The sequence below is a fragment of the Cyprinus carpio genome, chromosome A15 (genome assembly GCF_018340385.1).
Source record: "Cyprinus carpio isolate SPL01 chromosome A15, ASM1834038v1, whole genome shotgun sequence".
NCBI lineage: Eukaryota > Metazoa > Chordata > Actinopteri > Cypriniformes > Cyprinidae > Cyprinus > Cyprinus carpio.
This window is the reverse complement of record NC_056586.1, coordinates 12,534,542-12,560,406: the sequence shown is the minus strand read 5'-3', so window position 1 is coordinate 12,560,406 and position 25,865 is coordinate 12,534,542. Positions and strand designations below refer to the sequence as shown.

At 36.2% G+C, this 25,865-nt stretch overlaps 2 protein-coding genes and 1 pseudogene across 2 annotated transcripts; 2 read left to right on the top strand and 1 right to left on the bottom strand.

The window, feature by feature from the left end:
* LOC109099177 overlaps positions 1–941 on the top strand; it is a 1,249-nt pseudogene extending 308 nt beyond the window's left edge.
* A 1,952-nt stretch (positions 942–2,893) lies between these two features.
* LOC109099477 (CLPTM1 regulator of GABA type A receptor forward trafficking) lies at positions 2,894–14,782 on the bottom strand. Its single transcript, XM_019112996.2, has 14 exons — positions 14,663–14,782; positions 10,698–10,828; positions 9,835–9,958; positions 7,869–8,027; positions 7,568–7,685; positions 7,295–7,380; positions 7,052–7,172; positions 6,699–6,943; positions 5,584–5,677; positions 5,325–5,515; positions 5,130–5,225; positions 4,892–5,027; positions 3,822–3,989; positions 2,894–3,705 (listed from the first exon to the last, which is right to left on the bottom strand). Exons 1-14 carry the CDS (start codon positions 14,714–14,716, stop codon positions 3,527–3,529), a joined length of 1,902 nt encoding a protein of 633 aa, XP_018968541.2. The 5' UTR covers positions 14,717–14,782; the 3' UTR covers positions 2,894–3,526.
* An 897-nt stretch (positions 14,783–15,679) lies between these two features.
* Positions 15,680–25,598, top strand: LOC122147694. The gene is made up of 6 exons (XM_042771059.1): positions 15,680–15,811; positions 20,302–20,342; positions 20,450–20,797; positions 22,363–22,632; positions 25,146–25,196; positions 25,344–25,598. Exons 1-6 carry the CDS (start codon positions 15,792–15,794, stop codon positions 25,421–25,423), a joined length of 810 nt encoding a protein of 269 aa, XP_042626993.1. The 5' UTR covers positions 15,680–15,791; the 3' UTR covers positions 25,424–25,598.
* Positions 25,599–25,865: the final 267 nt, after the last annotated feature.

Sequence of the window (25,865 nt, the reverse complement as noted above, 5' to 3'; positions counted from 1 at the left end):
GTTCACGGTTACCATTCACTGTGCCGTCACCAATCCCCATCACTACTGCCAAAGGATTTTGGGCTGGAGTTTGGCGCGTGCAGCAGCCCACTGTCCAAAACTGCGCGTGCCCACAAACACGTTTCACGGTGATTCATTGGCGAGAACTACAGGCCTTCGGCAGCGGGGGATTCGGTCTGGTGTTCAAAGGCACATACTTTGACCAGACTGCTGTTGTAAAGAAAGTGATATGTGTGAAAAACAAACTGGCCTCGAGGCAGAGTTTCTGGGCTGAACTCACTGCGGCGCACCTGCACCATCAAAACATCTTGCGCGTGACTGCGGTCACCACGTGCACTCCTACGCACCTCAGTACAAAAGACAACATCGGAACGATTGTGATGGAGTTCGCCGGCGTGCTAAACCTACAGCAGGTCATTTACGGACTCGTTGCCTTTGGACAAGTGCGTGAAATATTCAGTGGACATCGCGCGCGCGCTCCAGCACTTGCACGTGCACGGCATAGCCCACTTGGATTTAAAACCTGCCAATGTTTTAGTGTCTGAACAGGGTGTTTGTACGCTGTCGTGGGGTATAATCTACCTACGCCCTTCCATCGCTGGGGATGTTTTTATTCAGTCTTGTGCTGGGACGACGACCCCCAGCGTCCGACCCGCCGCAGATCAGCTTGGCAATGAACTTTCAATTTTATTGTGTATTTGCATATCCATATGGACCCTCCAGAAACACCAAAATTTTAAGCGTTACTTTTTTTTTTTTTTTTTTTAATTGTAATGTTTTGTAAGTTTAATTCTGTAACCTTTTTATTGTTAAGCAAAATTAATTTTAAATGTCAAAAGAACTTTAAATGTTTTCTTTTATTTAAAGCGGGACTTTTGTGTCATATGTAATATTTCTTATGTTGATATTTGCTTGGTTTACTAATAGATGATTACAAATGAGAGTTTATAAGTTTAACTTTAATTTTATAAGTAAAAAGCTGTTTAAGCTGTTTTGTTCGTAATTAAGCACGTTTTACCCATAGGAACGAGCAAAATGTTTGACAATTATGATGCATGATGACTAATTTTACATGGAGCAGGTCGCCTTATAGGGGCCGCCATATTGAAGAGTTGAATTTTACTCACTTTATTTCAGAAACTGCTTTGTTAATGGACAACTTTGATAGCAGAATAAATGAACCATTACGAATAGAGTGCAAACAGAGCATTTCTTATGACATAAGTCACTGAAAACTTTTACGTGATGTTGCAATATACAAAAATATCTGTGTGCATATTAAACCTGATTACATTTGTGAATATGAACACAGCTCTATACAACATCATTTGCTTTCTGCAGCTCCCTGGACCAATTTTGGATTATATCATACAGTAGGTGAAAACGCGGAACACATGATAGTGAAATTTAGATTGGTGACTCAGTGTGTATCATCCAAAATTCTGCCAAAGCCTTACAGAAATGGTTATAGAGAAAGGTTATTTTTTATATGGTCCACATTCTTTCTTCTTAGTTGTAAAAACACTACAAATAGGCAAAAAATTCACAACCTATCAATCAAAAAGTGAGCTTTGTTTTTGTCCAACAAAATGTAAATCTCAAATGTAAAGCTGCTAGTTTATAAGTTTAAACCAAAACCAACCTGTTCAAGCAATTTTAGTATTAATATTATTAAATATAAAAACAAAAAGTAGTTATGGTAGCAAAAGACTTTGCATTGGAAACCACAAAACATTTGTTTTAAGGCAGAGATTCATGCTAAACCAGAGGAGCAAGTATGCACTTCATATGGTTTAATCAAAAGTTTTCTCTAGGTATTTTATTTATATATATATATATATATATATATATATATATATATATATATATATATATATATATATATATATATATATATATATATATATATATATATATATATATATATATATATATATATATATATGAGTTCAATGTCACACCTTTTAAAAGCCAAATATGCAAATGATCAACTCTTGAGACATGAATAAAAAACAATGTCGGATTTAAACTGCACTTATGATTTACTATAAACATGAGTGATTTAATTTGGAACGTACCAAAAAAGAAAGCCTAATCAATTCAGAAGTACGGCACCAAAGAAAATTAGGACAAACCAGACATTTTATCTCACGCATTCTTGGACTGTCAACGTGTCGAGCAGAACCTGGACGTGACACATGGTGGTCCGGCCGTGGAGTGTGAATGTAATGGAACTAGTTCTCAGTGAGAAGACTGGCAATTCAGCTATTGCTAGACAAGTTGATGTCAGCATGATTAAGTTTTACAAGCTGAGATGCTATACAGTTTTAGGACATATAAAAGAAAATTCAGAGGCTTAAAGGGACACTCCACCCCAAAATGAAAATGTTGTTATTAATTATTACCCCCATGTCGTTCCAAACCCGTAAAAGCTTTGTTCATCTTCAGAACACAATTTAAGATATTTTGGATGAAAACCGGGAGGCCTGTGACTGTTCCATAGACTGCCAAGTAAATAACAGTGTCAAGGTCCATAAAAGGTATGAAAGTCGTCATCAGAATACTCCATCTGCCATCAGACGTGCAATCTGGATTATATGAAGTGACGGGAACACCTTTTCTAAGCAAAGAAAACAAAAATAATGACTTTATTCAACAATTCCACTGTTATTTACTTGGCAGTCTATGGGACAGTCACAGACCTCCCGGTTCTCATCCAAAATATCTTAAATTGTGTTCTGGAGACGAACGGCGCTTTTAAAAAAAGAAACGACATGGGGGTAAGTGATTAATGACAAAATTTTCATTTTGGGGTGGAGCATCCCTTTGAGAAAAAAAAAAAAAGAAATCATCATAGTTATTAATAATATTAATATAATTATATAGTAATACCTACAAGGCTGTTATTTCTTTATTTTTTGTTCAAGTTTGCAACATCAATTCTTGTTTTAAAAACACGGAAAGTCTCTGTCTCGCACGGGTAGCATTTGAACAGAATTGGCTTTTTTTTTCTTGGCCACCTCCGTCCTACACTACACAACTGCTTCCTGGTACCCCTTCACACGTGGAATGAACAGAAAATAAGTACACAGAATCAGGAGACCAGCAAGGCTGCATTTGGCCTCTTTTCCTCGCTCTTGTACTTCAAAAAAACTAAATGATATGTACTGCAATCTCCCTATTCACTCCAGCCAATAGGATTTAATTACGGACCACCTAACCCTTCAAATTATTAGTGTTACCAACCCAAAAGTATACAATACAGTACATCACATTTTACTTCACTTTGACTGCAAAAATATGGGAGATTGAAAAAGAATGATTTTAGGAAGTCAACATTAAATATATTTTCCCCTGTGGATTCCACACAAAGGAGGAACGCTGAACTGAACTTTTTTTCCTGCAGTCTTTTACGTAATACCATGAATCCAGTTCCCTTCCCTGACAATTAAACATAAACTCAGCCTTGAAGATGCCTCATCACACCTTCACAAGACCAGAGGGCAAGGGAGGGGGTTAAAAGGGGTTAATCATTCTTCTTCTCCCCCTCTGATTTATCTGTGATGGCAGCGGTTGTGTCGGCAGCTACTGCCTGGGCTGGGCTGTCCTTGCTTTGCTCCACTCCGCTGGTCCCGAACTCATTCACACGGTTGGGATCCACTCTATAAATCCAGCGCTGGTACAGATAGATGAAGAAGACCACATCTGTGGAGAAATGATGGTACATCCAATTAATACTAGATACTGTTTAACATGACACTAAACTGAAGCAATCATACTGAGAAATTCAAAGTGTCAGAGGGAAACGTATAAGCACGTACCATCTCTGAGACAACCTATTCTGTACATCATTGGCATCTTGATGACGAAGGCAAACAAGTCATCTATAAAGGTATTCAGGGCCTTGTAGGTGAGCATCCTCCAGGGAAGATGGGCCACTGACTTCATCTTGTAGTTGATGAAGAGCTGCGGTGTCATGGTGATGAACCCTTTAGGAAAAAGAAAGCATTTATTATTTGAAGTTGAATTTTTACAGTTGGACATGTCATAAGAACTAATGAAAAATAAAGATGTGTGAAAAACATGCTTTTCCCAGGGAAAGCATGACCTGATAAAAAAAAACTTTGGATAAAACAGGGTTTCTGCAGCTTTTATGAAGGCAAGTTCTTCCACAGTATTTTTCCGAAGCAAATGTCACAATGAGTTTATGATTAAACAAGAACAAATATCTACCAGTGGAATCAGTGGTTATTGGGTTCATTCAAATGGAAAACAGCTTTTTCATACTCTACTTATAAATTAGTTTTAAGCAAAAACACTTCATTTTGCATCTTATGTACAGTAAGTGTATCTTAATTTAAGGATATTTAGATATTTGTATTGCAAGGCAAGACAAAAATACTGAGCAATGCATGCAAGATTTAATGCCAAAAATGTATGAATTTAAGACCTTCTGTTCTGATTTAAGACCTTTTCAATGCCTTTATTTCTGCAAGGGTGAATTAAGATGTATGACCCACAGAACCCCTGATAAAAGCATCTGCCAACTGCATAAATGTAAAGTACAAACTAACTCAGAACATGGCAAAAAGCTACATCTGATGGTTAAGACAAAAAGTGTTCCTGTTAATTTCACTTTAAAATCCATTAAACATGAATGTGTGTCAACACGCATTCACACCCCTCAGGCTAACGACTGGATTTCACACACGACAGCACAGTCTCTTATTCTGTTTACAGAACTGTAGAAAATCCTTTGGGCCTTGAAGGTGAAAAAGTGGAATTCCCCTTTGTGACTTTTTCCTCAACCATCTAGTCACTGACTTTAAGTTGCCACAGACTCTGAGCATTTTTCTGATTATCAGAATTACAAAAGTCGAGTTATACTTACCGAAGGTTAACAAGAACCCATAAAGCATACTGAGCACCCAAGAGTACCAGCCTTTATGTTCCACGTATAATAAGCTATAAACTGCATAGCACCCAAAGAGAGGGTACAACAGCCAGGACAGGTACTTAAATGCCATCTAGGGGAAGAAAAAAAAAGCAAAAGACATTAATCATAAAACTTGTATAAATTATGTATATTTGATGAATCACCTCTAAACTGCAGCTGAAAGATCTCTTACGTCATCATAGATTTTGGTTGAAGAATCCACATATGTGGACTTATCTTTGAATATCAATCGAGGGAAAATTCCAGCAATCCTGTTCTCTCTGTCCAGCTAGGAAAAGAGAACAAAAATCAACATCGAGATCCAAGAATTCAAGTCTAGCCATTTAATTGAAGCGATTCAAAATGCCTGGCAGTGGCATCATCTCACCCTGACGTCCATGACTTTGGTAATCTTCCAGAAGTCGATGAGCAGACCGATGAATACGCTGACCTGGACGACAAAGTTAGTCTCATTGTCCAGGATATAGAGCAGCACTACCAGAGACTGGAACACCCCGAATATGATGGAGCGCACAGACAGCCCCTCCAGAGACTGACGGCTGTTCCAGAACTGGATATCTGCAGAGAGAGTGAAATGAACCCACAAGTCTCAATCTATTACCACACACACATCAGCATTCATTTACCATTCTTGAAGGCCAAGAACTCAAAAATGCTGTGGACGATGGAAACAACGATGGTCAGTCCCAGGAGGTAGGGGTTGGTCTCAAGTAGAGCCACCTGTTGAGACAATAAGCAAGTATATTAACACAACAAATTACTTTAATGGCATTTCTCAAAGTAGTTACTCTGCTTGTAGTTTTAACATTACATCATCTAATTCATATTCATCATGATTCAGGCTAAGATTATCTGCTTATTGTGACTTTCGTGTCTGAACTGAAAATACATGTGTTTATGCACATTATTTATACATATTGCATATTTAAGCTTTTAAAAACTCACAGTGTGCACTATAGCCTCTGGGCACACTGGGTCCTGGACACCAATATTTTGACTGATTAATATTTCATGAAAGATGAATTACCGTCTGGCTATTTGAGATTTCAATATGGAAATAAAGGGTAGGATCATGACTTTTTGGAAGTATTCCAGCACACTATGAGTGTATACTAGCAGCAGTTTTAACATCAGATACAGGATCTGGACCTGGAAATGGTAATGCATTATGGGAAGCAAATAACGTAGAAATTCAACTTTTTTTTTTTTTAACTGATTTTTTAATTGATTCCAAATACTTCCAATAGCCAAAATGAATTTTATTTCTGCATTTTACCACAATAGCCAAAACCATAATTATTTTAATCATTATTTTATTAATATGCAAAATATTCTAATATACCATATAATAATATTTTTCATTAGCATTATACATTTTATTGTGATCTAAATGGTCTAAATCAACTAATAAATAATATTATAATGAAAAAAAAGTTTGAATATTGATTAAAACCAATTATCAATCAATTCAAAGATTTCATTTTTATATTTGACATAAAAAAAGTTTGAATATTGATTAAAACCAATTATCAATCAATTCAAAGATTTCATTTTTATATTTGACATTTGGAAGTGTATAAAAACCAAATCAAAACCAGGTTCACATTTTCTACATTCCAATATCTATATACATACAGCTATAAACATATCTGCAACCCTCATTTCATCTCAAACATTTTGATGGTAAAAAACCTGGATCTTTAAAACCATTAAAAATACTCTCTTGGAGTGCAGTACAGACCTTCACAGAATCCTGGTCCTCATCTGACTGCTCGTAAGTGTCCTCTCCCAGGAAGTTCCAGGGGGAGCGGGCACTCTGGGCGGCATATAACTGCCAGCGCCACAAGGAGAGGGGGCAGTAGCTGAGCCGGAGGGGCAGATTCTGCAAGGTCTCGTTTATAGGGTGATAGTCCTTCTGCAGGTTCCAGTAGTCATTGAAATAAACAATGGGATAGTAGTCTCCACTCACTGCATCAAACTTCACATCTGAGAGGAAAAGAAGTGCTCAGGTTAACCAGAGGCGATTCTGGATTCATCATCGGCTCAATTAATTGTTTCAATAATATGAGGACATTTAGCACCAATAAAACCTACGCTGGTCAAGAGGTGGGGGAACAGACCCTTTCACCCAAGCTGTGTGATCGTCCACGATGTTGATAGTGAGATTGGGATGCCAATGGGATATGATCTCCACAGGCCCATGACTCTCAGCCCGCTGAGAATGTACAAACAGAACTTCACAGCATACATCACATTCACTGAGAAGGCAATCCCAGAATGCACAGCGCTGAAAAATATGGTGGCAGACAAGCCAAGAGCAATCTCATTAAAACCTACCTTGATCATTTCTGGATCAGCTTCAGTTTCTCCTGTCAACAGGTTCTTGGTCTTGAGGAACTTCCTCCTCTTGTACTTGTTGAGCACTGTTGAAGAGGAAGTGTGTGAAAACGGGCTCTAGGCTTTAAAGAGGGTTCACCCATGCACTGATAATGTGTTATTTTAGGCCTGTTGACACAGTCAAACGAATCAGCAGCAAAAACACAAGTGTAACAGAGCTGAGTGAGAGAACAAGAAACGCAAGTAACATAAGCAACAACTGGACACACTCACTTCGAGTGGCATGGACCGTGGATAGCCTGCGGTACTGGCCCTTGCGTTTGGGGTCTGGGTGGAAGCCACTCTTGGTGAAGTAAATGTGGATGTATATAGAGCCGTTCTGCTTTACACTCTGTACAAACAAACAGGCACACTATAAGCAAATCATGCCAAAAAAAAAAAAAAAAAAAGTGTATTCTTGGATTTTGACACTGCCACTAAACATGTGCAATCAAAAATCAATGCTACTTCTTCAACAACCATGCAAGTCTCAGATCTACTCCATTCATAATTATAGAAAGCATTTGTGTCTCACCTCAGAGAGGTCCAGCTCTTGGTAATGCTCGTAGCAGCCATCCCCCGACTCCCCTTTGGTCCAATCTCCATAAACCAGATCTTGCTGGTACCAGAACAGGGCTTCTGTATTGTTAAAATCTGTAAATATCTCATTCTCAGAGATATATACATATAAATCCTGTGAAAAGACAGGTAACAGAATTACCAAAGTAGCTACAAACCAGAATTTGGTTATATACTTGATTAGATGTCTTGCTTATGTTATACATGTAATAGGCAGATGGGAAAGGTTTGATTAGGCTTGCTGAGATAGTCGGTGTTGACAGTGTTATGGTGCATTCACACCAGACGCGAATGAAGCATTAAGCGCGAGTGATTTACATGTTAAGTCAATGCAAAGACGCGAAAAGACATCCTGGTGTTAAGCTGCAACAATGGTTACGTCACTTGCCCATGGCGGCATTTCGAAATGCAATGCAAAAGCACTTGTTTGACCGTATTTTGGATTTTGAAAAGCCTGTTGAGTTTTGCCATTTATCTAAGGTGATTGTGGAAGGTTTTTTTTATATTCATTTATAATTTATTTGGTTCCACGGTTTTTGCTGATTTTTACTTTATATAATTAAAGTTTGTGCAATTTATTTAACATTAAGGTGTATGCTGTGCCTCCAAACTTTCTTATTCGTTTTGCTAATAAGCGTTCTATATTTCTTATTTATTTGGTTTGCTGATTTTCAGTTTTTTATAATTAAACTTTGTGTAAGTTATTTGTTATTTTATATTAGGCCTATAGCATGGTGTATTTTTATTTGTGTTGTTAAAGGGGTCATCAGATGCTACATGCACTTTTACAAGTAGTTTGAACTGAAAGGTGTGTTGGCAGTGTGTGTACACAACCACCCTATGATAAATATCCACCCAGTGTTTTTTTTTTTTAAATCTACTTAAATTTTTATCTCTTTTTCTGTTCCTGTGGCTCAGTGGTAGAGCATTGCATTAGCAGCGCAAAAGGTCATGGGTTCAATTCCCAGGGAACACACATACTGGTAAAAAAAATATAGCCTGAATGCACTGTAAGTTGCTTTGGATAAAAGTGTCTGCTAAATGCATTAATGTTTCTCAAATCGAGCCAATCTCAGATGCCTGTCTTTGTGGCATCATTCAGACAGGCCCCTCCCATGACAGTTTGATTGACAGTGGCGTTCCAGCAAAGACTGGACTGGTGTCTTACCTTAGACCCGCCCTGAGTGAGCTGTTATCAGTCCAACATTGTTTCACCGCCAGAGCACATGTAGATAAGAATGACTCCTAAGTGACTGAGGTGTTTTGTTGTTGGATGTAATAATGAACATAGCAGTCGTCATTTACTCCTGACATCTGAGCCATTGAAGATGCAGAGGATTACGTTTGTTTGTGAAGGGAATGTGCCCCTGATCTACCTACATGTGTCTATCTTCGCGCGAATCATTCATGATCCAGCTTCACCAACAGAAAAAGTGAGTATAAGGTTTTTTTTTTTTAATGAATCATTGCAAATCGCCTTTCCTAATAATGTGCTAATTAGCAAGTTTCACAATGAATGCAGCTAAAGTAAACAGTGTCTCTGAGAGCGGCTCAAAGAGAGGGGCGGGGTCAGCAGAGATCATTAACATTTAAAGGAAAATGCTACAAAACGGCTTGCTCTGAAAAGAGCAGTTTTTCACAGGGTAAAAATCATATCAACTTGTGGAAAATGGGCATCCGATGACCCCTTTAATAAAAGTTCTGTTTAATATAGCCTGAAAAGTGAGTTTTTATATGAGCATTTATAAGCTATTAACAAGTGAAGAAAAGCGAAGGAAAGCGAGGAAAAGAGGGAAAACTCCAATGAACACAAGCCCCCACCACCCAGCCTGCTGATACCGGTATTACAGGTGTTGTCACACGTTGATTAACTGGTGGGAAAATTTCATCACCGTCACAACCTTAGTCTTGATTTTGAATACCATAAGGGTGTCCTTGGGGAAGAGGTTTCGGCTGGGCAGTCGTGGAGCTCCAGCAGGAGTGCTGGGATCTGGAGTTGATGGACCGCTGCGGAACCAGCTGCTTATAGCCCAGATGATAAAAATCCTGAGTGATACACAAACACAAGAGCAGACTCACATTAGATTTCAGTACTATGATGTTCTGAAAGTGTAATCCCAAAACTCATGATGCAATACTGCTGCCTTACACTATCATCTATGATATGAAACAGATGAAAAAGTTTTTTTTTTTTGTTTGTTTTTTTGGTGAAAGAGCATCTAGCAGCCCACCTTAAATATGAGAAAAGTGAATTTATAGAAATATCACTGGAGAAGGTAAATACTGTAATTGTGACAAACTTTATGTATTGCATATGTATGAAATATTAACACAAGTTAACATAAAACCCCCTGACATCAATTAAAGCACCCAGAACAGCTCAGGAGTTCAGTTGCTTTCCTCTCACGGGATGTCTGTTTAGTAATACAGCTCCTCAGGGCTCATGCTGAGGTTGATACAATATCAAAACTTCAAAAGGCAATTCCAGTCAAAGTTGACAATTCTCAAACCTATTCTGATGCTACAGAAACCCTGAAGATGTCATTAATAATTGTTACTAAATAAACTATTCAAATGCACTGGAAAACAGCACACCTAGCCTAAACACTACCATATGATCTATTATAAGCTACCAAGCACATCACAGAGTTTTACAATGATCAAAAACAAACCACCTCTGTCAAATAAAGACCAAATTGCAGGAAGTTCTTAAAGTACATATTAAAAACAACCAAAAAAATAATTATAGAGTTAAACATTTAAGTGCACATCATTAAGGACTCACCTGAAGAGGACACCTTTAATCACCTGCCAGGCATTGGGCTGCTGTTGCTGCTGTTGTTGTTGTTGGGGGTCCTGTGCAGTCGCATCTGTCTGAGCTAACTGACCTGAGGCAGCTGCTCCATTACTGCTCACCTGCACAGAACATTTGTGATAAACAAAATTACTATATATAAAGATTTAGTATTCATTAGAGATGCACCGATTGCAATTTTCTTGGTCGATCCCGATTTTTTGTTAGTGTGATCTGCTGATACCGATTTTTGCAGATTCGGATTTTTCTTCCTAAGAGATATAATTGACAGCATATACAAACAAAAATCTACTTTTCTTCAACGCAAGGTTTCATTTAAAAAAAAAAAAAAAACAAGTACAAAGTCAGTAATAAAATAAGAACAAATTAAAAAAAGGAAACAAAAGCACAAATAAATGCAATAGAATAAAGAGCTATGAAACTAACTTTTTCAGGTTAAGTAAGTTTTTATTCAAGAAATAATACAGAAATTAAAGTAATCAAATGTAATTTTTTATCAAATGTAATTTCTGTAGTCTTAATTGTAACAATTAAACACAAATGAATGCTTACCATTAAAGTTATAAAACGTATTCAGTCAAGAGCAGAAAGTGATTTTCTCTGTCTTTTGTTCTTTGATTATCATGACAGACATCAGCAGGAATATTGGACTGCGATCCCTTTATGAGTTTATCCACGGACCCAATATACGGTTACAAAACATTCGTTCTCTTTCTCAACTATTTAACGTACCAAAACTGACTGTGTTTAACTGCATTCTCACCAAGACGGGCATTTTGACACAATTTTGTATCTATTTGAATGTTTTAACGCAGTTAGCCACTCATTTTGGTATGTGTGGGCTGACTCAAGCTGTTTGAGATGAAGCGCGGCTTGTGCGCTCCACTAATATAGATCAGTGGTGGTGAGCGCTCTTTTGGTTTAAGTGCGAAACCTGTGGGAATGACTAATAAAATGTGCAATACAAGCACCATTTCACTGGAACGAATGAGACGTGTGTGAGAGAGAAGTGGTAGTCGGAGAGAAGAGAGCGAGAATGTGTGGCTGACGTGACGTTATTGCCTGTGCCGTTGGTGACGTACACAAAACGGATCGTCTCGAAATCAGAAAGAAGTGAGACTGATCGGTCACCGATCCAGACCGATAATGAAGAAAATCGTCCGATTCCGATCTCTGGCCGATCGCTCAGTGCATCATTGTGATAAAAAGATCGAACAGATCAGTTTCAGAGATCTGATCCTTGTTTTGTTTTTTAAACCACAGGTTGATTGATTTATCTTTTTGCTTTAGATTTAGATGTTTGATTCAGTTTATATAACTGATAATTAAAGCAGAAAAAAGAAAGCCAAATATTACAATTATATCTGTATATGATTGCAATTATACTCAATAACCCAGACTGACAGTTCTTTGAAGGATGTCAACTAAAAACCTGTACTGACAAAACTGCTCACAAAACCAAAATATATTTTATTGCTAAGTCATATTTACAAAAACAGAGCTCTAAACCACCAACTGCAAAAAAAAAAAAAGCCTGCCATTAACTCAATCTAAAGAAAACAAAACGTGAGCAGTTTCAACTACAACATCAAAACAAAGATAATCTGATTATCACCATATATTTATTTTGACAAGCTCATAAAGTGACTATTGGAGTTTTCAACTAGCTCTGTACCTGTTCTATCTCATTTGTTTAATTGGTGATCAGCTAAATGAAATTTGCCATGTACAATAATTTAGATTTGACACTACTGAACAGGGTAAATATTACACTTAAATCATTTTACTGCCAGGGTAAGCATGGAATGACTTCTGACTGGATTTAGGTCAACTAAACGGAAGCAAAAGACAGGATCTGATTAACAATGATTCTGGTTACAATCCAGATGTTTGAAGATTAGCGATAACAGCTCTGAGATAACAACAGGTCCAAAAACGCTTATCACCAAGTTCAGGGATGGGCTCAAAACATTAGGCCAAAAACATATAGAATACAGAAACATACCAACAAACTAATAAATTGTGGTACGAAGTAGGGCTGCAGGATTATGATAAAAGTCATAATTATAAATTATTCTTGAAACTGTAATTAATTGTGATTATTAACCAATTACGATTATCACAATTTACTCTGAATGATGCTTATACCATTGTTTGAAGCAACCTCATGTCATTTTTATATGACAATAAACAATCTGAAAACTCTTTAAATGAAAAACTTGTATTGCTTTTCTATACTATTAAGCCTCAAAAGTCAACTACACACTGGATTGGTTTGTTTAAATAAATAAAAAAAGTAAAAATATGAATGGCATTATAATGTTATACTAAAACTAAAATTAAAACAATGGAAAACCCCTTAAAATAACCTTTAGAAAGAAAAAACACTAAAGCATGCAGAATAACATAAGTGGTCTTTGAATGATTAATTGCCGCTTTGAATGATTTCGGAATTGTGGCATCTGTTTCTATAAATCGCGATTAGAAATTCGATTAATTGTACAGCCCCAGTACGAAGGCAACAACATGCATATTTGGTTCCTATAACTGTCTGTGTTTATGCACTGGCGCCGAGCATATTTTCCTAAAACTTGCTTTTAGTGGGTCTTGAACTTACTGTTTACACCTCAAACAGTGAACGTGGGCAGCCAATCATCGCCAATCCTAATTCTGAATATGAGGTACCCCAGGGCTCTGTCCTGAGATCTCTACTGATAACCATATGCACCCAAAACAAAAATCCATTGTGGTTTTCTGATGATGTGGTTTAGGTCGACCCAATCCCAGATCATGTCATCTGGTAAAATGTAAATGCTTTGTGGTCATGCTAATTTTTGTCAACAGAAGTAATTACACCCCCTTACTATTATCAGAAGATCCCACCTACAGCATGGGTGCAAAAAACACAAATGAAAACAAACAAGATGGATTAAATAAATATAATGACAAATAAAAGGACATCAGAAGAACAGTGTTTCCCATAAAATTAACAAGCTTTAGCTTTCAAAAGAAATGCTGAGAAACTGTCATCTACTTGTTTACATTTGGTAGCCCACATCTGCTCAGAAAATAACAGGAACATGGCTGCATTAACTCTCTAGTCTCTGAAAGCAAATCTCCAGTAACAGGACTGATCACCCCTGACTTAAACCCATTACTCAAGGAGCTGACTGCACACAACACGCGATAATCATTACAACACTTCTCAGCACCACTACAGCTCCTCCATCTACACCAAGACACGTGCGGTTTTGTCACACTGAGGTCTGACTGGCGGAATAATGACCAGGGTGGCACAATACTGCCATCTTTAAACTGCTTTGACGTGCAGCTAACAGAGGAGCCAGACAGCTAGTTAGCCAGCATGCTAACACTGATCAACTCCTAGACATCAGCTCTTAACACTCTGTAGATTAATATCTGAACAGCCGTCTATAATATATGTAATTTCTCAAAGCCTCGTCAGATGTCTACCAGCGTTTAAGAGCATCAAACCCGCGTTCAAATATGATGATGCTCAAAAAATGCTGTCATGTGAAGCAGCAGTTAACTAGGCTTTGAAATAAAGCCTGTGAAACAGATTAATGGTATAAACCATTGCGACATACATACATACATACATACATACATACATACATACATACATACATACATATATATATATTCTCTGTTGTAGATCATTAGTATAAACTGAGATCTGTTCTGTTTTGTAAAAATGAGATGTGCCGTTAAGAATGAGCCATAAAATCGGACAAGACCCTTCGTGACTCAGGCAGCATTTCTGTCCCAATGCAGGCTGATTCAGACCGGCAATCTGGTTTTCTTCTTTAAAACTGACACGAAACAAGTATTTGTGTGGACGTGTGGACTGTATTAAAGCTGTTCGTTGGCACGTCCATTTGACGGTTACACGTTATCATTTCGGCTATTCTTACCTCTCCGTTGCTTACGGACGACTGCTGCGCTGCTTGAGTCTCCTGCGCCGCCATCTTACCTGTCTCTATCGCACACTGTAATGTGGTGGTATATACTCTGACGTATCGCGAGATTTTCTGTATGGGAACTTCTAACTAACTACTACGGATCGGTTATTTCAAACAGTTTTTCTCAAATAACCGTTTTTTTTTTTTTTTTTTTTTTTTTTTTATATATATATATATACCTGTTTATTGTAAGTTTCATATGTTCCAGTTCAATTTGTTGATTCCATGATTCAGCTCTTATCATAATAAATACAAACAGCAAGGTAATTATGTGGATTTTAGTTTAGTTTTTATTTATTTTTCAATTATTATTTAGTTTAGAAATTTGCATCCCTTTATTTTTGAACGGCGATGAGATATTAAACAAATTAAATCGTTTAGCTTGAAACAATGAGCCGAGATATGACACCGGTATTAAATTACAGCGCGTGTGAATGAGGGCGCGGAAATGTGTAAAAATTTAAAAACATTAAATGTTATACATTCTTGTTCAAAATCAATGCTTTACTGTCAAGTGTATTTCTATGTGACAAAAATGTCCAGCCCTGCATGCAATAGCCTACAAAGTTGGCACTTCAACTAATATTAATAATTATAATAGGCTAATAATAAGAAGAAAACAATGAATCTTAAATAAAAGATTGTTTAATTAGGCTATGTTGGCTTGACAAAGCCTTACAAGTATTAGGCTATAAAAATAACACTAGAAATAAAACCATTCTGTGCCAATTCATACTCTAATGATCTACTTTTTTCATTTCAAAATAAAAACTCCACGCGCCACACAAATCTAAAATCAAATCCTTCTTTAGTTACACTTTTATACAATGTCACAACACTATATTTTCCCAGAGACACGAAGTTAAATCAGATATTGTCTCAAAACCGTTTTGACTTATTAAATCTCACGTTGCTATTCAGATGAATTATTAGCCTACATAGCGGTTTCGACAGACTTCTAATAGGCTAATAGGTTCAGTTTCGTTTTTAGGAAATGGAGAGATTAGCTTAGAAGCCTATTCGCTGCTGAGCTGTCTGCACTCATTCAACATCTCTGGCAGGAACGGGACACAAATGCGAGATGATGGACAGAAGCAACTGGTAAGAAACGTCTTTATAGCAGCACAGTAGAAGACTAGGTGATTTTCTCAGGAAATCTGTGTTTCATTCTTTTGGGAATCAAAGATGGTTTATCAATATAAACGTTGAGGAGAATGGATATATAAGCATCAAAACAATTTATTTGCTACTCCTGTCCTCCGAATATTCAAGCTAACGGACTGTTAATAAATATATTCAGGTCTTGAAGGATCTAATCTAAGCTCAAGAAAATAAAGTTTCGCCACTAAACTAAACCTCATCTCATCCTCCGCTGCTCCAAGAAATCTGAAACTGGGCGCAAGTCGCGTTCAAACACAGGCGGGGCGTATGGCAAGCCGAATTATCTTTAAAGTGCCCCTATTGTGCCATTTCGAATATTGCCTTACATGCGGTGTGTAATGCAGCTGTCTGTGAATGGAGAAGCTAGCAGTGGACGGTGAAGCCCGGTATAGGGTAGTGGAACGGTAAATATATGTCCGGCCGCTGAGTTATTGTCTCTTAACCTTTCGCACGTGAGTTTTTAAAATATTCAAGCTGAGACTCCGGCGTGAGTTCTTTTTTCAGGCGACCGTTATTTAGTAGAGTGTACCGCCTATTGTTTCCATGGCGACGCGTCCTATGCGTCATGCTTGTCGAGGTGTACACCCAAAGCCAAAATAGATCTGTATGACACATGGATCGCTTTTATTTCGTTTTCCCTGTTTTATTTCAAATATTCAAAAAACATGCTCACTATATTATGGTATATCTGATATTCCGATTTCTGAAATATGTGCAAGTAAATATATTTGGTAGTTTAAAACACTTTTATATATCGACCGTGTTTAGTTGAATCTATAAACCGGGTGAATGGGGCGCGCCATGTGTAGTTTCGCGCTCCGAGCTGTGTGGGATTTACAGCACGCAAATTCATCCTTTTCCTCCCGAAACACGTTAAAAGTAGCTCTTTTTGCTAAACGGGGAGAAGGGGCAGAGTAACTTTATAGTTACCTACACAATCTCTGTATGATATCAATAAAAAACGTAGTCAGATTATATTTTGTAAGGGTCATTATTGCCTTTTCCATAGACATCAGCGTGTATTTTACTACAAACTGCAAATGTATTTTTTTGCTAGTACTTCTTGTGTTTTTAAATATCTGAAACCTAAAATAAGCATTATATGGTTGAAAACACTGAACAATTTGTGATAATATGTCCAGCGCTCAGCGCGTCTGATCTGGCTCTGCGCCCAGCCAAAGCGCGAAAGCGGATTTAAATTCAGGCAGTTGATGACGTGACGCACTGAAAGTTCTAATCACATGTACCGGTATGGTGATCGTACGCTTCAGGGACCCCTCAAGGTGAGCCAAGACTGTGTCAACAAATTAAAACACCACCACAATGACCGCCAAAAAAACAATATAATCTACTCAAATCACTTAAAGGAGTTGTCAGGAAATTTGAATCCCACTTCTGTGATTGCTACATGTCTCTGGGTAATACATTTGCATAATACCCGCCTATGTTCTATATTGTCCGGCCGCGAACAACTGCGACCCGCCCTGAAATAGTGTAGCATTTCTGAGTGTTATAACATCATGTTGAGAAGACACTGTGTCCTACAATGTGAAAGTAAATTTGTTTTATTTTCATTTCCAACTGACCATAATTCAAATAACAACTACCTACACCATAACAATTCCATACAACGACCACAGCAGTACAATCCCAATCTTTTTTGTGTTCCTGTCATTTTACTGACGACTGCTTCTCTAATCTCGGGGAGTTCAAGGATTCACAACACACTTGCTCTTGAAAGATGGATCAATTCTGTGGCCGGTTTATTTGGACCAGATTGCTCCACTGAATCACAGCGTATTAGTATGATAAATAATAGATGTTTATGTTTTCTATCGATCATTTAAAGTACACTTAATTTTTCATAAAAGAGGTGTCTAATGCTCAGCAAATGCAGAAACATATAATACTAATACCTGTCATACTTTGTCACAGCAGAGGTTTTTACCTTCGCTTGGCATTCTGATACTACGGAGCCCCGCACATGACATGCAAGAAAAAATAAATAAATTGTGCGCACGATTTACTAATTCGTTCCTTCAATGTGCTAAAACATGCACATGATTACTATTGCGTTCCCTCGATTTGCTAAATCGTGCACACAATTTATAAATCGAGTGAACAAAATAATCAAATCAAATGAAATAGTAATCATGTGCACGTTTTAATACATTGAGGGAACGAATTAGTAAATCATGCGCACGATTTAGCCTACTATTTTTTCCTGCATGCCATGTGCGGGGCTCCGTGTGCACCTAAATAAACTACAGCAAACTAAGTTGACACTTACCACTTAGAAACATCCTGCTCCAGATGTGCTTGTGAATCAGTGTCTGGTTGATCAACTAGACGTTTCATCATCGGTCTCTGGCTCGAGTTTATAAGGTAAAATCGATACCATCTTTTCTCTCTATACATTCTCTCTGGAGCTGTCATTTAGTTATGACAATGGCTGTTTAGTTTCTGACACATGCTGTATGCGATAGACCATTAATAAGGGACTGGGCCATCTGACCAATCAGAGCAGAGTAGGCTCAAGGAAAGGAGGGGTTTAGAGAGACTGAATCTTAAGCCCGGCTCACACTGTGCGATTTTGGCTACGATTTGGTTGTCCAAATTTTGGAAATCCTAAAAGATTCCTATAATCCTAGGCTAAAATATGTCATCTTTAATCACTGGTTTGACATGTTAACTGACAGCCGATTACTGGTTGTTGTGATCAGTTGTTTCCTCTGATTAAATTCTGCCAGTGTCAGAAGTTTTCAAACACTTTCCTGCAGTGTGACATCTCTTACGACGACCGTCAAGCTAAGAACCAAAAGGAGTGCTGAACCTGATACTGCAATTAGCACGACAACTTCAAACCACTTCAGTGAAAATGTCAAAACGAGTCAGGTGGACAGTACAACAAGAAGTAAAACTTATTGAGTTTATTTATTAAGGGGCAGGATGTTTAAACCTGAATAACAAAATTACCTCAAGTTCACTATGTAGAACTGGAAGTCCTTAAAGTCCTCTTTTGCCCAGCCATGACTTGCTCCACACACGTAGTCTTCATTTTATTTATTTATTTCGTTATTTTATTATCAAGGCATGTAATTAACAAAACTAACGCTACATGTTGCTTTTGTTTGCTAGCTACCGTTATAGCGAGAGAACGCGGGTCAAGGATTGATGACGTAAAACTCCCGACAAGTCTTCTTGAGTACGTCCGTTTTAGTGTGACATGGGGATCATGTTCGTATAGTGTGACAAGCAACAATCGCAAAGGACTGTTAAAAACCGCACAGTGTGAGCCCAGCTTTAGAACTGCTTTGTACGAATCATTTACAAATCATTGAGAAATGCGGTGAAATTAAATGTATATTATGAGAAAACAAAAGTGTTTTTTGACCTTGCATGCATGTAAACTTTGAGCCCCAAAAAAAAATAATAAAAACTAAAAAAATCACAATAAATACACTCAAAACCTAAATACACCCAGCATTGTTCGTTGTAATTGCATTTTTACTAGTAAGAGCTCTTTAATTCAGTTTTTACTTGTAAAAATTACGATTAGAGATCTCTATATTCCAATTCTTACTAGTCACAATTATATTCAGAGAGCACTATAATTCAATAGTTAGCTAGAATCCGAGAGCTGTACAGTTAAATTTTTACTAATCCTATGTCTCCATTGACTACCATTTGTTTTAATTACAGAGCTCTACAACTGAATTTTTACTAGTAAGAATTGCCATTAGAGAGCTCTGCAATTCAATTCTTAATTTAATTACATTCACTTAAGTTTTTACAAGTAAAACACATCAAAGATATATTTAATTGCAAAGCTCCACACACTGTAAAAAAATGAATCATGGGTCTTGTAATTTTCATTTAAAATATTAAGGTGATAATTAAAAATAGTGTGTATATTTTATTAAAAGAAATTGTGGTTCAGTGTTATATATAAAATATTGAGAACTTTTCACTAATAAGACCAAGAGATTATGTTTTCCTCATATTTTTAAGGAAACTAAAGCAGTTTTGAGGGTTATATTGAGGAACTGATTAAACTGAAAAAATTAAGGAAAGAAGGATGCCAGTTTATTTGAACAGAATTAGCTCAATTTTGCCGTTTCATTTTGGCAATGATTGTTAGTTCCCAGTATGCTTTGCATATGGCTGGATATGGAGAGTAAATATTGAATTAAATTACTCTAATTCAATTACAGAATTCTCTAATTCAACTGGTACTGACTTATACAGCTCTCTAATGGGAACTGTTACTAGTAACAAACTGAATTGTTACTAGTAAAAATGCAATTACATTAAAAGCTAATATGGCTTGCCATATGGAACACTACTTAATAGAACACAATGCTGTGAAATTAAATTTTGTTCTCATGGTTCCGGTCTAAGTAATTATAATTTATAAAATTTCTTCTTAGGATTTCAGCCTTTCTGATGCTATGGCTTATCATTTGTGTTGGTAAGTAGCCAATGACAAAAGTATACCAACTTTATTATTTATAATCATTTTGCTCTTTATTTCAATGTCAAATAATAATGCATATTTTATCAAACTTGTCCCTATAGGCTCCTCTCCCTTCTCAGTGGTTGTCCATATGTCATCAAAGGTCGGTCTGCCAGCCGTTCTGCCGTGTTCTGTGGCATCTCACCTGGAGTTTGATCAAACGCCTCATATTCAATGGCACACCTTAAGCTATTCAGTGTTTGAGCGAATGGGACCAGAGCAGTTTCAGGGGGAGGCTTACAGAGACCGGGCAGATGTCCCAGAGGAGCTGCTTGTGAGAGGAAACTGCTCTCTGTTTTTGCAGGATGTCAGATTCAGTGATGCAGGCATCTATGACAGTTACTTGGTGTATGGTGAATCAAATATCAAGAACCGAATTTTCATTCAGAGTGTCCATCTTGCAGTTATCGGTGAGGGGACTTTAATATTAGAACACAGCACTGTTCAAAGTATATCAAAGGCAAAAGGTTCATATGTGTGTTCGGAAAATACAAACAGATTTAAAAAATATATATTTATAGAAGTTTTAAAGAAATATTCTGTGTTTGGTACACAGAATATACACAGTACACAGTTAAGCTCAGTCGACATCACTTGTAATAGACTTACAAAAAATGGTGTAGAAACAATTTTTCACCTAGAAATTGGCAGTAAATTTCACAATCAGTTACAAAAAACATTGAATTAAAAATTTTGAAGTAGAAAAACTGAAACATATTTTCTCGTAAAACATACTCCAATAATCTTTGTTTGATTTACTAATCATTACGGTGTATATTTATTAACAGGAAAAAATATTTAGACTTTTCTTCCTTTTCTTTAATAAAAATAGCACAAATCTAGGTTAGAGTGAGACACTAGTGAATGGAAAGTGAATTGGCATGCCAACTTAACACCTAGAATATTTAGTAAAATCTTTTCAGCTCACATATTGTGCATGTTTTACCTGAAGAATTAAAGTTCTTTTATAAAATTATTGACCTTTACATTTGTGCTTTTAAATCCTCCAAAATTTGGTCAATTTTATTACCAATGTAAGTGCCTCTTCATGACATGATGGATTTTTTTTATTCTTTTATTTTGAAATCAAAATTAACATTGCACTATTTTTTCATTTTCAAATAAATTACATAATTAACATTGCGTCACAGTGCTGTTGATTGAGTTTCACTTGTATTGGACATGGAATATTGCATAATCCATATTTTATGTAATGACCCTGGACCAAAAAACAGTCATAAGGGTCCGAAATTGAGATGTATACATAATCTGAAAGCCGAAAATAAATAAACTTTCCATTGATGTATGGTTTGTTAGAATCTGACGATTTTTTTTTGAGATACAACTATTTGAAAAAGTCTGAGGGTTTGACAAAAAAAATCAAAATACAGAACAATGCTTTAAAGTTGTCCAAATTAAGGTTCTTAGCAATGGCATATTATTGAAATAATCAAGTTTTGATTATATTTACAGTAGGAGGAAACTTAAAAATTTGATTAAATTAATGTCCCTAATGATATAGAAGAAAAATCAATCATTTTGACCCATACAATGTTTTTTGGCTATTGCTACAAATATACCCCAGTGACTTAAGACTGGTTTTGTGGTCCAGGATCACATATATGGATTATATATACTTAGTTTTTATGTAATATTTAGCATTAGTTTTCTTGTTTCTTTTTAGTTAAAGTTTTAGTATTGTTAAATTTCTGATAATTCATTTTTTAAGTTTAATTGTTTTTTTAGTACAAACTTGCTGAAATAAAATAAAAAGTGAATAAAAAGTTCTGAAAAAAAACAAAAATAAAATAAAAAGTGAATAAAAAGTTAATGTTTTATTTTATTTCAAGTAGCGTAAAAGCTTTTTTTGCAATTTTAGTTTTAGTTAACTATAATAACTCTATATAATAACTCTCTTTTAGTTAACTATAATGATTAACTCTAAACTGATGCTTTGTTCCTCTTCCCATGGTAGATCACAAGGCCATCAAATCTGTGGAAATTGGGGCAGACCTGATCCTGGATCTGTACACGTATCAAGCTGAGCAAGTGATTTTTCAAAACAGTAATGAAACTGACTGGACAGTTCTGTGGGAGAAAGATGGAGTCATAAACAAGAAAGGTCATCTGAAAAAGAGAGACAACAAGTTGATTCTCAGCAGGGTTACGGCCAGCAGTGCCGGAACATACAAAATTCTTGACTCAGAGGGTCTGGCTCTCAGCACAGTGAAGGTCAAAGTTACAGGTAGGTAACCTTTGTTGAGTCTTTACATGTTATGTACATTTAGCGGTCACACTTGGTTCCTTCGCGGTCAAAAGCCTTGAAATGTAACTTTTTTTTATTACAATGTAATAGGTTTTTGTTCAGTATTTTTTTTTAGAGAATTTTATAGTATTAATTAATACAATATTTATGCAATAATTATGATAATTTTTCCCTATTTAAAACAGTACATTTTTTCAGAATATATATATTTTTATTATTATTTTTCAAAGCAGAATTTTATGTTAAAATACTTAAAATCGAATTTTAGAAGGCAGATTAGTGCCATCTGGTGGGAGTCGAAAAAGAAAAACATATGTAATGCCAAGGTGTAACCACTAGATTCATAAAAGGCTAAAAATACTCCAGTTGTTTTTTAGACATAAATACTTTTTGCTTATTTTTATTAAGTTGTGGATTTGGATATATATTTAGACATTCTCAAAAATTACTTTATGTCAAGGTTTAGATTTTGTATTTATTTATTTTTTTTCTTGAAATGTTATTTTGAAGTGTCAGGTTTTTCATTAATTTTACTACAGAGTTAAAAATGAACAGGAATCATTTAGTTACACATAACATCAGAATAAAACAATAACAAAAAAAAAACAAAAAAAAAGATAGGAATGCTTTATCAGTGCTTGATCAAATCCTTTAAATTTGAAAATGAAAGTTGCTTACAGTTTGTGAGTCAGAACAGCCAGCATTGTAGTCCCAGGATCAGGAAGCAGTCCTCCATAAAATGTGCTGCACACATCTGAATATTTGGGTTGAACTGTTCTGGAACAGTGTTGTAAATACAACTTAACCACTGATTTCTAGTTGTGTCCTCTTTTGGAAGGCCAAACAAAGTAGTTTCGCTTCCTCAAGGAAACACACAGCCTCTTCAGAACATGGCAGCGGTAACAAAACTACAGCGAGAATGAAAGTTACGCCTTCTTTCTTTGCGTGAACATTTGGGCAGTGTTATGCAAATCTTCCCACATCATGACATAGACATGTGGGGCGTGTTAGAACGAGCCGTTTTGGGAGGTCGTGGACAAGTCTTAACTTTTATAAAGAATATCTCTTTGGGTTTAAGACTTTAGTCTTTGCAACTTTAGGGATCTTATCTATTCACGAACAGCTTGTAACACTCGCATCATATGACCCCTTTAAGTATAAAGAGGAGAAGAAAGCGGCCCTAGGCAGCTGCCTACACATGCCAGGATCTGCCACTGCCATATGCAGTTAGAAATTTATTAAAACAAGCCTATCGCAAGACAGTTGGTAGGGGGGCACCTGTTGTGGCCAGCCAAATTTTAGGGGGGGCCAGTGCCACCCCTGGCCACCACCTAGACTAGACCCGCCCCTGTTAAAGTGTAAAAGAAACTACGAGTAGGCCTATGCAACGCGTGAAATAAAAGTAAAACACCAATAAATCACATAACTGGTTTGTGTCTCAGCTGGGAAGGATTTGCATGAAGGTATACCTGATTTCAAAAAACACTGGGTTAAAAACAACCCAATTTGCGTTGTTATTAACCCTAGGACTGGGTAAATATAGGACAGAACCCATCTTGGGTTAATTTTACCCAGCAAATTGGGTTGTTTATTTAATCCAGCATAATGGGTTGATTTAACCCAGCTATGGTTTATCCATTTTTACTATATTACAAGCTTATATTTTACCTCATACATTAAATAATGTTTACAGATTAAGTGAAATCCTCTAAACTTTTCTAAAATACTCCACACAACCACTGGTTTGCATGATAACTTCCTTTATTCTCCTTTATTTATCATTTACAGCATTGTTTATATCGTTTTAATAGGATATACATATTGCCCATATTTAAACTCATTTAACAAACATTAAAAGTAAAAATTAAATGTTAAACAAGTAATTTACGTGATATTAATCAGTCTCTGTTATTCTGTTTCCACCGTGACTGAGCTGCTCCGTGCTGGTTCTCGTGCCCGAGCTGGAGTCGTGTTTGCAGGGGAACATCACTGCTTCGCGTCGTGGCCGCATCACCACCTCGGGTGTGCATTATTTTACTAATGATTTAACGGCCCATCGTCAATTATTCCTTACATATATATATATATATATATATCCTAACAAAGTGTGTCGCGGCTTGATGACCATGGGGAAAAAATTTGGGTACTATGGCCAAACCAGTTGAGAGAACCACTGTTTTTGAGTGTAACCCCTTCTTTGTTGTTGTTGTTGTTGTTGTTTTTTTACTGCATTGTGACCAGAAGATTTTCAAGATGTCAGTCATTTTTGACCATGAAGGAGTAAAGTGTGACTTTTTTTTTTTTACCCTTCAACATATCCAAATAATGTCCATGATTTCTGTGTTCACATAGCTAATGCGACAAAAGTCACCAAGTGTCACCACATTGCGATGAAGCAAAAAAACAAAAAAAAAAAAAATTATTTCTAACCCTAAAATGTTTTGGTAATTTCTGACCGAAATTGTTAATCTCAGTCTTTTTCTCAATTGTAGAACCTGTGCTCACAAAAGAAACAGAAACTCTGCAAAAGCAGTCTGCATTAGGTAAGCAAATAGTGTAAACGTTACTTGACAAGCTAATGAAAACGTATTTAAGTTAAACACACATTGACTGTGAAGGAAGAAATTACTGTTTTCCTACAATTTTGATCTTTATTGTTTTTCTCCCCAATTTTTTTTTTTTTGCTTCAGGTAAAGCTACAATGAGTATGCCTTCTCTAAACCTCATTGCTCTTTTCCTCACATTTAATCTAATGCTTCAAATGAATTAAGATTGTTCTGATTTAAATTGTATTTTTCATTTAACTTTAACTGATCTATTTTAGCCTATATATTTTAGCCTATATTATGGGTCATGTTAGGTGGAAATCAATTGTGAGAAGCATGTTGTTTCATATACTGAATTTCATAAGTCTGACTTGGCATCTGTGAAAGCTCACTAATGTTTTAATATACAAAAAACTATTCAAATAATTTTAAATTATAGAATTAATGTATAAAAAAGAAACGATTATAAATAAACAAATACAGCAAAAAATAACCTCAATTTTTTTTTATAAAAAGCAAAAAATTATTTTTTTTTTACTAAACAAATACAGCAACATTTCAAATAACCTCAAGATTTTTTTTACTGTTTTATATTTTATGTAATCTATACATGATTTTATTTCAACTACATACATCCTGATAAATATATATAAACAATACTGTTCA